Here is a 16,075-nt window from a genome sequence, read left to right on the forward strand (position 1 = left end):
GGGTGTGTGTTCCACATATATCTGGTTGGGTTGAAATATAGAGACTGTGTCAGAATGGATGATGACAAGGCTAGAATAATTCAGTGTGGCCAGAAAATACAGAACTTTCTCAAAGCATATGGGCTTGATTCTTTCTTTAGGCTAGGGGGAAGGCAATGGCATTAAAGATTTTTGAGCATTCAAATTATATAGACAGATTTTTTTTCTCTCTAAAGAAAGTGGCAAGAGAACAGAGTTCATACAAGATCCTTATCATAAATGTCACAAATTAATTATATTGCATGATTTGTTGTAAAATGTTTAAGTTTCTATTTTATAACTTTCAGTTATAAATGTATAATGTATAACATATACATTCACTCATCAGAGTCCATTTTTACTCATAACTATGTGTGGAGAGGTTAAAATCAGCTGCCAAATGCAAAAAAAAAAAGTATTTAAATTATACTGTGTGTTCCAATATAATGTTACTTATTATAAAAGTAAAGAATAGTTGTTGATTTTTTTTAAGAAATTAAAGCATCCAGATAAGGTAAAAAATGCAAATCCTCTCTCTTGCTTCCCTCCCTCACTATTGTCCAGATATAGCTCCCCTTGTTTCCGATAAAACTTTTAAGGTGCCTTTTAAAGGATATTTTCCCCCTTTGTTTAAACCTTAAGCAACAAAGGAAACAAAATCCCAAGAATGAATTTAATTGTATTGCTATATAAATGAATATTTCTGAATTAGGAAGGACCAACTCTTTTAAAAACCACAAGTGCTATTTTGACTTTCAGATATTTTTCTTGGTTCTTTAGAAGCATAGATATTTGTAAGGTTTTAATCAAAGACTTTTTAAAAATCACACTTTGTGCTATATCTTTAGGATTTATTTAAGTAGACTTTGGTTTTATAGACTCTGTTTTTTCAAATTTCATTTTTCACATTTTTTATTCTTCAACATCTTGTTAGCACCAAGTAGAAATGCGATTTGCATTTGAAACACTAATATTCACTATTCAGTCAGCCAAGACATTTCCTTCTTTTAATTTCCATAAATGTCAGTAAATGCCTCTTTTCACCTTTGGGTGCATAGTCAATAGAAAAATCAATTCTGTGACAAATGAACAGCAACATGATTTTACATATGAATTATTTAACAAAGACTATTTTTATCCTTGAAGGGAAAGACTTAAGTTAAAAATCAGCAGCAAATTATTAATTTACATTTATTAATATGATCCACAGGAATGCATATCCATAGAAAGTGAAGAAATTTTACATCTTATGTTTAATTAGTTCATGCCCTAGACCTCGTAATTGTCCAATAGGAAATTATTGAAAATTAGTAAATATATAAATAAGCAATAAACCTCATTAAGCCTATAGATCATGTTGTATTTTCACCCAGGTTGTGAGAGATTTAGTGTTTCATAACGCCTGAAAATAAGTGAACTAATTACAAGTGTCTCACTTTAGAGAAAAGACTGGCATAACCTCTGTTTTTACATCACTTTATCAAACTCCATCTTCTTATCTAATTGATATCTCCTGGATGTTGGGAGACACAAGATACTTTACAGTAAAGTACAGAAATGGAAAGTAGATTCATGTCTTGAATGTCTAAATTTCAAATCACCAAGGTTTTCTCAATAACAGAAAAAAATCATTTTTTAAATCCCCGTACTGAGTTGTCGAGTTAGTAATCACTAGTATCTTAAGTAGCATCGTAATTTTCTAAGAATTACCATTTCTATGAAGGAATCTTCTTGTTGAAAACTGAATGAATGGAAGGGAATTTGTTTGAGGGTGAGTATCCCAACCCATAGGGAAATGGGTCTGGACCATGATCATTTATGTATCTGTTTGCACATCCTAGGAGCTTGTTCAGAGGCACAGACATTCATTGAATGTAAATGACTTAGCTTTTACCTTACATAATCCTTTCTTAAGAGCAGAAAGGAGAACATAGGGGTGTTAGAGGTTTAACCCAGGCCACATTTTAGGTGGTCTAAACTGACAGGAGCTTGTTTATGAGAAATGCTGGCCTCACCCTAAGGGCTCCAGTAATACTGCCTTGGCCACCAATGTTTGTGGAATGGATCCCTTTGTCAATTTCTTTGGACGTCAGGTTTTCCTAGCTCCCTATAAACTGTGACTTTGCTCTCTCATTACAGAACTGCAAGTGGCCCCCAAACTTTGAAGCTTTCAGCTCTCTTTTGAATGTCAACTTTAAAAATAAAAATTACAGAATAACTAGCAAGTGTCTTATTAGCTTATTCACCAAACAATTTTGTTTTCAAAGACATCAAACTGTCAGGGAGCCTGTGCACTTTTCTAAATGCCTGGATTTTGTACCTGTTATAGAACAGTACGATTTTTTCCATGCCATCCCAAAATAATAATTTTGGACATGTTAGCTTATTTGATCCCTTAACCCTAAGGCACTGCGTTCTTTGGCCACCAGGAGTCTGTGGTGACTGTCCCCCTCTCCTTCAGCAGCTCCACCCACTAGCCATTCAGATCTATTTAGGCATGTTGAATTCACAGCAAGAAACGAGCATGGGACCACCCACACCCTGTGTGATTTCAGAGCAGCCGAGCATTTTTAATAAGTTCCCAGAGCTTTCTAGTGTTTGAAAAACCCTTCGCTGAATCTGTGAATGTGAACTACAACTCACGTGTAAGAACGCGTTCAGGGGAAGCCTGGCGTTGCTTGAAGGCACTCTCTTCTGTTCTATTTCCTGGACTTGATGGAGCTGAGTTGCCCATTTACCCCCAAGATTTTTTTTTAAAAGGACCCACGCATTTAATACTGTGTGATCATGTTTCTCCCTTCTCTCAAACGTGGGCCGTGCATTCATACACTCACTCCCTTTAAACCCTCTAAGCAAGTACACTGGATACTCTGTGCTGGGTAGAGATTAATTTACTCACTTTGGGCTCCAAGGACACCATAGTCTTGTGAATCAGTAACTAATTCTACCCACATGCAATAGATCAACATTACTCCGACTCTTGTAATCTGCATGATACTTTTTAAATGAAAGAAAAACATCCCCTTGACCCTTAAAGTTTCTTAAATTATTTTACAATGTTAATTAAATGTATAGTGTTACAAATAATCTCTTTATTCTTTGAGTTTTCATTTCAGCTATAAAACCAAGGCAAATTGACCACTTCGGTAGAATAAAAGTCTACAAAAGCAAAATAAAAGTAAAATTCACAACATTGATGTTAGGCATGAGATTTTGTTTAGCTGAAATGACATGACTGTTGGAAACGTGTGCTGACTATTCTATTCATCAAGTTCCGTCAAGCTTTGTGCATTTTTCCCACTTTATGCCACTGGCTAACCAAGCCCCTACCACTATTTCTATTTGAACTGACAGCCAGCTTTTGAACTTACCCTACTTTGCAATATCACACAGCTTTTCTTGCAGGAAAAAGAAAATGTATTACATATTAAATCCATGTGCTCTTTTCTCATTAACCTACAACAGTATAAATAATATTACTTCTGTCATCCTACTTGTAAATAAAATACAAAGACAGAAAAAAATCTCATTGAGTACTAGCTTGAAATACAGATATTCAGGATGATACAAAGCACAATTACTTTAAAAAGATATCATGAATATATAAATGCAAATAAATTTTAAATTGTTGAAGGAATTTGAGGACTCCTGAAAATACAATACCCTAACTTCAGAAGCTTGCATTTAATAACTGTTTAAATAGGTCCTAGAATCTCTTTATACTCTTTTTTATCTTACCCCTAAAATTCAAAAAAGCTGTGTTTTCTAATTTTCTTCCTGTAGAACTTTATTTAGTTTTGAGTCATATATAAATCATAGTTATGTTTTAAATCTAATGTGTTGCTCAGTATTTTCTGGGTTGCTTTTTAGTAATAAAAGAATAAATTATGTTATATTTATAAAAGGCCATAAATCGTGAGAAGTGCACCTATTTAGCATTACTTAACTGAGTCATCAGGATAATCATAATTCAGCAGTGTTTAGGGATTTTGTTCAAGTCAAGGAGCTAACCATGGCACAGTCGTAACAGCTCATATTTAAACAGCACTCACTACTTTTGTGAGGCTTTAAGACACCTGCATATGTGACTCATATAATCCACATCAAGTTGTTACAAGGTAGGTAATTTCTTGTGGGCCCACTTTACAGGTGACGAAGCCAGTGAATGCTTGCTCAGCATTGCACAAGTAGCTCGCAAAGTCGGGTTCCATCCCAGGCATTCCGGCTCCAGAGGCCGGGTTTTTCAGCCACGCTGACTGTGCTCAAAACCATCCTCCAATTCCACATGGGTCTGTCATTTCATGTTAGAAAACGAAGTTTAATGTCATTCCTGTCACTTGTCTACATCAAATCCTGTGGAAACCCTTCTCCTTGCATGTTCTTCTCCCCTTTTCTAACTGGTTAGGTGTCCATCTCAGTTCTCAATATTCAGATCAAAGGTTAATTAACTTGTGAAGCCTCCTCAGACTTTCCTCCATAAAGCTCCCTTTCTCAAGTAAATGGTTTAATAAAAAAGGGCAAGGACTTCATGTCTAAAACACCAAAAGCAATGGCAACAAAAGCCAAAATTGACAAATGGGATCTCATTAAACTAAAGAGCTTCTGCACAGCAAAAGAAACTACCATCAGAGTGAACAGGCAACCTACAGAATGGGAGAAAATTTTTGCAACCTACTCATCTGACAAAGGGCTAATATCCAGAATCTACAATGAACTCAAACAAATTTACAAGAAAAAAACAAACAACCCCATCAAAAAGTGGGTGAAGGACATGAACAGACACTTCTCAAAAGAAGACATTTATGCAGCCAAAAAACACATGAAAAAATGCTCATCATCACTGGCCATCAGAGAAATGCAAATCAAAACCACAGTGAGATACCATCTCACACCAGTTAGAATGGCCATCATTAAAAAGTCAGGAAACAACAGGTGCTGGAGAGGATGTGGAGAAATAGGAACACTTTTACACTGTTGGTGGGACTGTAAACTAGTTCAACCATTGTGGAAGTCAGTGTGGCCGATTCCTCAGGGATCTAGAACTAGAAATACCATTTGACCCAGCCATCCCATTACTGGGTATATACCCAAAGGACTATAAATCATGCTGCTATAAAGACACATGCACACGTATGTTTATTGCGGCACTATTCACAATAGCAAAGAACTGGAACCAACCCAAATGTCCAACAACGATAGACTGGATTAAGAAAATGTGGCACATATACACCATGGAATACTATGCAGCCATAAAAAATGATGAGTTCATGTCCTTTGTAGGGACATGGATGAAACTGGAAAACATTACTCTCAGTAAACTATCGCAAGGACAAAAAACCAAACACCACATGTTCTCACTCATAGGTGAGAATTGAACAATGAGAACTCATGGACACAGGAAGGGGAACATCACACACTGGGGACTGTTGTGGGGTGGGGGGAGGGGGAGGGACAGCCTTAGGAGATATACCTAATGCTAAATGACGAGTTAATGGGTGCAGCAAAACAACATGGCACATGGATACATATGTAACAAACCTGTACATTGTGCACATGTACCCTAAAACCTAAAGTATAATTAAAAAAAAAAAGGTTTTTTTTTAAAAAAAAATATATATATATATATGTGTATACCGTCATTTTGCCTCGCTCCGTCTCCGTGCCATGTGTAACACTTTAAGACACGTGTTTTGTTTGTCTAAAAGCTCCTTGAAAAGCAGCTCATTTGTCCCATTCATGAAGCAGGGAGCTCCTAGAGCAGAGGCATACGATGCAAGCGTGAAGGTTTGCAGATGTGGAGCCCTTTGTACTTTCCCAGTCATAACACTTGCCTTCTGGTTCTAAAAGATAATGATTCTGTGTACAAAGACTGTTATAAAAAGTTCCAGAAAAGAAAATAAATAAGTGACTCGTTATCTGAAGCAGTGATACGGGGTGAAGATAATAAATCTTTTAAAGCAATGGAAAATGAGCTTTAAGTTAAAAGATACCACTATGGCATCCTTTAGATTGTACAAACAAATCAGGATAAATTATACTCCGTGTGAAGCCAGCTGACTCCAACCTCACACTGCCAGCAGCATCCTTAATCCCCAGAGGCATTTTTTCTCTTTCCAAAAAGAAATGGTATCAAAACTAAAGCTTTTTGTTACAAAATCACTATTGCTTTTTTAATGATAATATTTAATTTACTGTGAATATCAAATAATGGCAAAGGAAGACATGAGTGTTTTTGTTGTTACCAATAGGACATAAAGTTTAAAGAATGGATAAACACTGATTTACATGATTTTACAGCATTGAATATTTTAAATGCTTTGTATTGTTTATATAGTACTGGACTGCCATTTAGATAGCATTCATGATTGTATTTGTTTGCTATTCTAAACTTCTTTTCAAGCTTTTTCTCTATGAGAAACGTAATTCTTGTGTTTCAGAATCTAATAAATAAATAGAAATAAAGCAGATTAAATATTGTTAAGGAGTACTGGCCTTCTCTTCTGATCTTCTATTCCTTGGCTCACAGATGATAATTTTAAAATGCCCTCTCAGCTAGGTTGAAGGTAGTGGCCTATCATACAGTCTTACATAGAATTATAACCTTCATTATAACATAACCTATGAAAATTCTTTGGTTTCATTTTAAATCAAGATCAATAAAATAAGATGTTAGCATCTTATTTCAGCCATTCTGGCAATTCTTATATACCTAGTAGATTTTACTCAATAGCTATTAGTGTCTGTAATAGAAAAGAAGAAAATTTCCATGAAATCCCTCAATAAAGGGGTTTATTCTGAATGTTAATTGGTTATTGTAAACATCAGTCAAATTTTTGCTTATCAGAGAACTATGCAAAGTTCTTGTTTGTTGATTCAAATATGGTGTCCTGTACTCACTACATTATTCAAGACATCAATACCCTCATTAAGAAAGGACTTTCAAAGGGTTTATGTGCATAAGTTTCACCTTTTATAAGGTACTTGGGAATTCAGATATTTTTAGTAAACACTGAGAAGCTTTGAAAGGGTAAGACAGCATTTTTTTTTTTCCAAAAAGAGAAGCAATGACTCAGGGGATCCGGGACTTTCTTTTTTTTTTTTTTTTGTCGAAATCCTTCCCGACAAGCCTAATTCAGATGAGCAGCCGCTGAAAGTCACTCTCAGCAGATTGACACTGCTGCTATGCTTCTATAGAGTGACTCAAATCTTTAAGTCTGTTCCTATTATGAAGGTTAAGCAGAGGGTCACATCTAGTATATTTTTGGTCACTACGAAACACTGCTGAAAAGAGTTTAGGATTTAGGGGAAATCTGGAGTGGATGTATTTTGTGCTTGGTGTAAGCACAGAGTTGTATGGTCTATCAAACACTAGCATTGAGATAAATACAGCATATGCCATAAGGAGATGGAAGAGTAACACCAACTGCTGGGTAGAGATTTGGATTCTGTTTGTTTGTCTAGTTTTTATGCTTTACTTTGTCTTGTTAGGAATTAGTCTCTATTTTCATATCCTTTTCTCTACAGTTCTTGCGTTCTTTTAGATTAATTGGAGATTTATTATTTCACTGTTATATTAACTTTGATTAAATATTATATTATTCTTTTAATAGTTTCACAAGAGGAGACAACACGCATCCTTGACTCATTGCTTCCTAACAGATCTGATCACTTTGACCTCTTTTCTAATACTGCTAGAACCTTAAGACCTCGAAACTCTACCTAATCCCAATAACAAGGTTTTGCAGTTATTGATGGCATGCGCTTGTGTTATTCATGTAATTTAAAGTCTATAAACATTTCAAGCATATAATTTATATTTACCCGTGGGTTTACTAATTCCAGTGTTGTTAATTCCCTCTTACATTTCCATTTTTTCCATCTGGAATCATCTTCTTTTACGAAAAAAAAAAAATCTTATTTCTTTCTATTAATGTGAGAGGTTTGATGACAAATTCCCTCATTTTTGTTTGCCCAAAAACATCTTTATTTCACTTTCTTTTAAAATTTCTATTTCCATAGGTTTTTGGTGAGCAGGTGATATTTGGTTACATCAGTAAGTTCTTTAGTGGTGATTTGTGAGATTTTGATGCACCCATCACCCAAGCAGTATACACCGAAACCAATTTGTAGTCTTTTATCCATCATCCCCTCCCACCCTTTCCTTCCAAACCCAAAGTCCATTCTGTCATTCTTATGCCTTTGCATCCTCATAGCTTAGCCCCTGCTTATAAGTGAGAACATACAATGTTTGGTTTCCCATTCCCAAGTTAGTTCACTTAGAACAATAGTCTCCAATCCCATCCAGGTTGCTGCAAATGCTATTAATTATTTTTTATGGCAGAGTAGTATTCCATCATATATATATATATACACACACATATCATATATCTATGCATCATATATATCATATATATGATCAGACATATGATAATATATGGGGTATATATATACCACATATATCATCATATACCACAGCTTCTTTATCCACTCGTTGATGGATGGGCATTTGGGCTGGTTCCACATTTTTGCAATTGCAAATTGTGCTGCTATAAACATGCAGGTGCATGTATATTTTTTTTTGTATAATGACTTACTTTCCTCCGAGTAGATACTCAGTAGTGGGATTGCTGAGTCAAATGGTAATTCTACTTTTAGTTTCTTATGGAATCTCCATGCCGTTTTCCATAGTGGTTTTACTAGTTTACTTTCCCACCAGCAGTGTAGAAGTGTTCCCGTTTCGCTGCATCTATGCCAACATTTATTATTTTTTGATTTTTTGATAATGGCTATTCTTGCAGGAGTAAGGTGGTATCACACTGTGGTTTCAATTAGCATTTCCCTCACCAGTAGTGATGTTGAGCATTTTTTCGTATGTTTGTTGGGCATTTGTATATCTTCTTTTGAGAATTGTCTACTCAAGTCCTTAGCCCACTTTGAAAGAAATTATAGATGATGCGAACAAATGGAAACATATCCCATGCTCTTTGATGGGTAGAATCAATATTGTGAAAATGACCATACTGCCAAAAGCAATCTACAAATTCAATGTAATTCCCATCAAAATACCACTATCATTCTTCACAGAACTAGAAAAAGCAGTCCTAAAACTCATATGGAACCAAAAAGCCCACATAGCCAAAGCAAGACTAAGCAACAAGAAAAGATCTGGAGACATCACATTATCTGGTTTCAAACTATACCATAAGGCCATAGTCAAACAACATGGTACTAGTATAAAATAGGCAGATAGACCAATGGAACAGAATAGAGAACCCAGAAATACACCCAAACACTTACAGCCAACTGATTTTCAACAAAGCAAACAAAAACATAAAGTGGGGAAAGGACGCCCTATTCAACAAATGGTGCTTGGATAACTGGCAAGCCACATAGAGGAGAATGAAACTGGATCCTCATCTCTCACCTTATTCAAAAATCAACTCCAGATAGATCAAGGACTTAAATCTAAGACCTGAAATTATAAAAATTCTAAAAGATCACATCAGAAAAACTGTTCTAGACATCGGCTTAGGCAAAGACTTTATGATCAAGAACCCCAGAACAAATACAACAAAAACAAACACAAATAGGTGGGACTTAATTGAACTAAAGAACTTTTGTATGGCAAAAGAAACGGTCAGCAGCGTAAACAGACAACCCACAGTGTGGGAGAAAATCTTCACAATCTATACGTCCGACAAAGGACAAATATTCAGAATCTACAAGGAGTTCAAACAAATTAGCAAGAAAAAAAACAGACAATCTTATCACTTTCATTTTGGAGGGGTATTTTTTATTCAGTGTAGAATTTTATGTTGGCTTTTTTTTTTTTTTTTTCTCAGTAATTTAACCAGGAACGTGTTGGCTTCTGGCTTCCAGTGTTTCTATGAAGACATCAGCTTTCACTCTTACTGTAGTTCCTCGCTGGGCTGTGCTGGAGAACCAGTCTACCCCGGTTCTCTCCTAATCCTCAGGCTTGATCCGCCTGTGCCTTTGATTGAGAGGTCTTTGTTCCTTAGCTCTGAAAGATGACAGCAAATCTAGCCCTGTGTTTCAGAGCTCCCAACCTGGCTTTGCAGCCTTGTGCCCCACACAATTTCAAAATCCAGAAAATGTTTTAAGATGAGACTGGCCACATGCTGGAGGCCATCATCACCCCTGCCAGGGTTTTACTTCTGAAGCACCTCTGTCATTGTAGGAGATTTCATTCTGCTTTCTATAAACTTTGGCCTAGGGCACCCATCACCCATGCAGGTGAACAGCTAAATGAGTGTCCCTTGTGGACGACGGCTGTGCATTTGAGGACCTATAAGTTTCCAATTTGTTTCCTTAGTCCCATGCAACTCCAAAATATCATGTGGTTTATCTTTCTTCCAGAAAAAAAACTCTCTGGATCTGGGGAAATGCTCAGAATTGGCAAATGTGCCCGGGAGGAGAAAAGCAGCTGGTAATTATCAGTTCACCTCAAAAAGCTTCACTCCATCTGGAATTCTCTCCATTTGTCAGAATTTCCTGATGTTTTAGAAAAATGACTCTTTTTTGAAATTTTTACAACGGGAACAATAACATGCTATAGCTATCCAGAAGTGAATGTTCCTGTTTGTTTTCTAAATAAATGAATATGAAGTTGTGTCATTTAGGAAACATGGTGTCTTAAGAAAACTTGGAGAAAATAATCAGTTGACATGGTAGCGATATTCTTCCATCAGTTAAATGTTGTTTCCTAATCTGGTGACATTGTTTTCAGAGATCACTACTGTATGCTGAGTGTGTGCCAAGGAACAGAATTTGAATGTTCCATGTCCACACTAATGAGACTGAAGGGAACGTAACCAGCACAGCACACACTGGTCGAGGATGACGGAGGAGCTGGCACACACTCCCGGACAAACATAGAGAGATGACTGTGGTCCCATTCAGAAAAAGAAGGGAAGAGAAACATGGTACGGGGGACTCTGATTCTTAGCCTGTATCAGATCCTAGACCACAATAGTTGCATTAAGCACAGTAGACTCACAGCTAAAAGCATATCTTCTTTTGAGAATTGTCTACTCACGTCCTTAGCCCACTTTGAAAGAAATTATAGATGATGCGAACAAATGGAGACACATCCCATGGACTCTTGGGCCAGGCTACCAGGATCTGTCATTTTCCATGTGGCTTTGGGCAGATTACCTGACTGCCCTGTTCCTGTTTCCTCATCTGCAAAATAGGAGTACCCACTTTACAGGGCTCTTAAGAGCTGACGAGTTAATGCCTGGAAGGTGCTTACGAAAGCACGTAGCACATGTGTAGCCACAGTGTTCACTAAATAACCTGATTTTATGCAAGCTCCCACCACCCTGCTTTCTTGGCTCACTCCGCTGAGAGTAGAAGCAGTCTGGCTTCCACAAGCATCTGCCCAACAGAATTTCTCATTTCCAGGCCATTCTGATGCAGCCCCAAAGACTAAAAAAAATACCCTTTTAAGGGGCCCACTCTGCTCTGCAGCTCACTCTCTGTTATGTCTAGAAATTGCTTTAGGGACTAAGTAACCATAGTCCTCTTTTCTACCCTTAAGCTCTTCTTTCCTCTGGTTGTCTGTAAATTCAATTAGGCAGGCTCCTTTTACTAATAACCAGCTCCAGAACTCTAGTTACAGACTCTGAATATGGGTTTGACCTTCATGCTGTAAACATCATCTCGTTGATCCCAGCCTTTAAAATCCTCTTTCTGGGGGAAACAGTAGGCTCAGGTGTTGGTGTTAGAATTGCGCCTGGAACACTCACTCCCTTTGCTGCTTTCAAGTGACTGTTTTCTACATAAGTGCATAACCACTTGTGTTCTGTTTTGTTTTATTTTCTCTCATTTTAATGGAGAGGGTTGTGATGAGATAGACAAAGTGCTGGAACAAAGTAGTTAGTGCTTTGGAGGTAGGATGAGTCATCTCATTTCCTCTGAATTCTCCCCAGTATCCCTATTCGGATTTCCAGAATCTCATTTTTTTTAAAACCAGTATACTTCCTTAGAATTGCCAGAAAAATTGATATCTGCAATGTCCAGCTGCTACAGACTTCTAGCAGCTGGCAGAAGAAGGGTGACCACAGCTACATAGCCAGCTTGTCTTGTACCCTAGCTGAAGTCAGGGGGTAAGCTTGGTCTGCAGGGTGTCTCTCTTCGGGGGCCACAGTGACGCAAGATGATGCAGCCTATACAGTTACATGTTTTGATGCTTTCCTGCAAAGGCGCATAATGTTCCCATCTTTGAGGGCTCAGCGTCTGAGAGTACACAGTTGCTAATTTAGCTCATTGCTTTCTCTCACTGCCACCAAATAGAGCAAGCAGGTAGATACCCCAAAGAGCCTTCAAATATTCTCAAGCACAGCTAGCGATGCCTTGAATGAGCTCATTGGATATTTTAATGACTGCCTTTTGTAACACCTAATGCTTGAAGACATTTTCTACATGAGTATGGTGTGACTGTGTATTGTCTATGAACGGACCCTCATAAGTAGAGGTCCATCTTTGGGCCCATGCCTTACGGTTGGAAGTGAGGTCATGTAACCCTAATAGTCATGTTTGACTATTAACTATGTGGGCAGATGGAGGAGCAGCTCCGAGGATGGAGTGAAGCCTGAGGAAGCTCTGTTAATAGGAGAACATCTATTATGGATAGAAATTACATGAAGAGAAAGTACAAGATGCCATAAGAATGTACACAATAATCGAGGGCATAGGTCAAGCAGACATTTGATTCTTTCTTGTAGCCTCTGGAGGTGCAGCACACATCAACACTCTACCTAGTTCCCAATGGTGTTGCAGTCATCGCCTTAACAAAGCAATTCACAGCCTCCCTAGCCCAGTGCTGTTTCCAGAGGCAGCGGTGCATGGAGATTGAGGAAAGAGGCTGCCTCTTTCAGCGCCAGCCCTGCCCCTTTGTATCCACGTGTTGCTATCACACTTCATACTCATTCACAATATTTGGTGCTACCTGTTTTTTCTCCCCCACTTCCACAGGTAATCCATCAGCTGAGGCTCTCAGAGAATGAAAGTGTGGCCCTGCAGGAACTCTTGGACTGGAGGAGAAAGCTCTGTGAGGAAGGACAAGACTGGCAGCAGATCCTGCACCACGCTGAGCCCAGGGTGCCTCCCCCACCACCTTGCAAGAAGCCGAGCCTTCTGAAGAAGCCGGAAGGGGCCTCCTGCAACAGGCTGCCGTCTGAGCTCTGGGACAGCACCATTTGATGCGGCCTGAACTTCAGACTCACAAGATAGAACTGCCCACTGATTCCAGGCTGCAACAGAAGGCTGCCTTCTGACATGCGCTGGGTCTTCTCTCCACACATTTAGACAAAAAAAGCACAGGACACATACACTAAATATATGAGACCCCTGTGTGTGTGTGTGTGTGTGTGTGTGTGTGTGTGTGTGTGTGTGTGTGTGTTTGTGTGTGTGTGTGTTCTTTCTTATCCATCTCCTGGTGATACACTCTGATTTTCAGGCTCCTCATTTACGGCTCTGTGCTACCCCTAGGTAGCAGGAGAGAGGCTGGGAGAAGTGTGGACGTGGCCAGAGAGAGAGAGTAGCGGAGGAAAGGAGCAATCCATGCACACTCTGTACAGTTGTTTTTCTACGGTTCAACAGTCTGTTTATTGTACTTCCAATGGTTTTATTATAATATAGTATACGGGACATATATTTTATTTCTTTGTAGGTATTTGTGTTTTATTGATATTATAAACCTGATAATTATTTACATGTTTATTACTGTAATTTTATAACTTTATGCAATTGGTGGTGCTTCCTTTCTTCAAAATACAGATTTTAAAAAATCATTTCTAGATTATTTTTTTCCTCCACAGTCCTTTTTTTTCACCTAACACACCTAAAATCTTGAAACTACATTGTTGTTTTAGCTTCGCCAGTGTCACCCCTTGCAAAACTATGAATTGAGTCCCATGTTTTAGATGTTACTCATGGATGAGGAGGCTGTTCTTTCCTGTGCCCTGTATTTCTGGATAAGTGGATTGTGCACCCTTTAGTTAAATTTCACCTCCCGACTTCAGCATAGATCACAGGAAATCACATGGCACTCGGTTAAACACGTATGGCTTCAAATCCATAGCTGGTGGTGTAAAATGATCATATTCATTCAAAGGCCTACACAGTACAAATGAGAACGCTGCCATGTACTGGTTTGAGCGGTAGGGGCTGCATCGCACAACGCTCGTCCCCCGGGACTTACACTGCATGATTCCCTCGCTGTATATCCTCAACCCTCCCATAATGCAAGGCTTTGTTCATTGATGTGCTTGCGTCGGCTGTCGGAAAGTTCTGAGCAGTGGCTCCAGACCACCTTGTCTTGCTACTTGGAACTTTTTATTCATACCAGCCTTTGAAAAGTTACTGTGCCAATAAAGAGGTACAACTGTGTTCTTCTATTGCTTTTGTTGTTGTTATTATTGTCTCCCATGAACTCTTGTGTTTTCTGGTCAGAGAAGTAGGGGCAATGAAGTGATCTCACCCAGACTCCCTTAATGTGGGGGCCATAGCATTGTGCACACTTTAGACACTAATGATGTGTTTTAAAATATAGGCTTTATGATGATTCCAGTGTGGTGAGACCAACAGGTCTGGAAGGGAGTCCCATTGAAAAGACGGCTTGTCATCCTCAGAAATCCCAGAGAAGGGGACACATAGTGCCATCAGAGGGCCACACCAAGGCCAGCCAGGAAGCAAAGGGCATAAGGGGAGCCCTTTAGTTTGCACAACACTAGGAAAGGACAAGGCAGGATAAGCAGGCATAGAACTGGCTGCTTTGAGAAATGTCAGTGGGTTCTGGGGTGGAGGAGCCATCCCTACCTGTCTGGGACCTGGCCTTGAGGTGATTAGGGTGGGTGGAGAGTGGCCTGGAATGACAGCCCTATGAGAGCCCACAGGGGAGACTTACTAGGGATGTGGGCTCTAGATTGGTTGACTTGTCTTTGAAAATCATGTTCTGGGGTGAGTCATCACTATCTTTTGGACGTGGCTAACCCTGGAAATGGCAATTCCTCCAAGGTGAGCAGGGCCTCAGATGCCAGAGTATCAGAACACAGCAAATAAAAGCACACGGTCAATATGTAGTTACTGCAATGTTGCTGCAGCCGCCCAGCGACCACAAGGAAGGGTTCTGCCTGACCTCCAGCCTGATGACAGCTGAGCCCCACTCCCTGCCTATTTCTCTCTCATCTTTGCCCCTTCTGACTTCCCACCCCAGCCAAGAAGCAATGGAAGGAGCCAACTTTCCCTTGATACATGGCTTCTTGGGCCATACTATGGACATAGTAGGCACTTAATGATCTTAGTTGAATTAAAACTTTGAACTGCATTCTCCTCCCCACACTATATTTAGGCCAGGGTGAAAAATAAACTGTTCAAGCATTGCACGTTGCAAGAACTTGCTTCAAATGTTCACTGAGCATTGTGCTGACTGTGCAAGGTGCTCAGCCCATATGATTCCTAAACTGGCTATTTTGGTTAGGGCTGCTGTAACAAATTGACATCGGTGGGGTGGCTTCAACAACAAGCATGTATTCCCACAGTTCTGAAGCCTGGGAAGTCCAAGGTTAAAGCTTCCACAGATCCCGTGTCTGATGAGGGCCTGCTTCCTGGATTGCAGATGGCCATCTTCTCATCGTACCCTCGCATGTTCAGAGAAGAAGGGGAGGAAGCACCCTCTCCGGTGTCTCTTCTTATAAGGGCATGAATTCCATCACGAGGACTCTGCCCTCATGACCTAATCATATCCCAAATACCCTGCCTCCAAATTTGATCATACTGGGGATCAGCGTTTCAGCATAGGAATTCTGGGAAGACATAGTTCAGTCCACAGCACTGACATATGCCTACAAGGTAACTTTTATCATTTTTGTATTGATACTGAAATTGAAGCTTATAGCTTTAAGTAGCCCATCAGAATATAAACTCTCATCTTTATGATTCCAGTGTTCATGCCATTTTAATTTGATATACAGAAATTGCCAACTTACTTTATGAAAATATATCTGAAATGATGACGCATGACCATTGTAGGTCA

The 16,075-nt window shown here is 39.0% G+C and overlaps 1 protein-coding gene across 1 annotated transcript in view; it reads left to right on the forward strand.

Moving 5' to 3' along the window:
- The window catches only part of MYO16 (myosin XVI), a 575,469-nt gene extending 561,029 nt beyond the window's left edge, over positions 1-14,440 (forward strand). Inside the window, exon 35 of the mRNA XM_030813681.1 lies at positions 13,015-14,440. Coding sequence (XP_030669541.1) covers positions 13,015-13,242 — 228 coding nt within the window. The 3' untranslated portion in view covers positions 13,243-14,440. The remainder of the gene's footprint in view (positions 1-13,014) is intronic.
- The last annotated feature ends 1,635 nt before the right edge of the window (positions 14,441-16,075 follow it).

Source organism: Nomascus leucogenys, chromosome 5 (genome assembly GCF_006542625.1).
Source record: "Nomascus leucogenys isolate Asia chromosome 5, Asia_NLE_v1, whole genome shotgun sequence".
NCBI classification, from domain to species: domain Eukaryota; kingdom Metazoa; phylum Chordata; class Mammalia; order Primates; family Hylobatidae; genus Nomascus; species Nomascus leucogenys.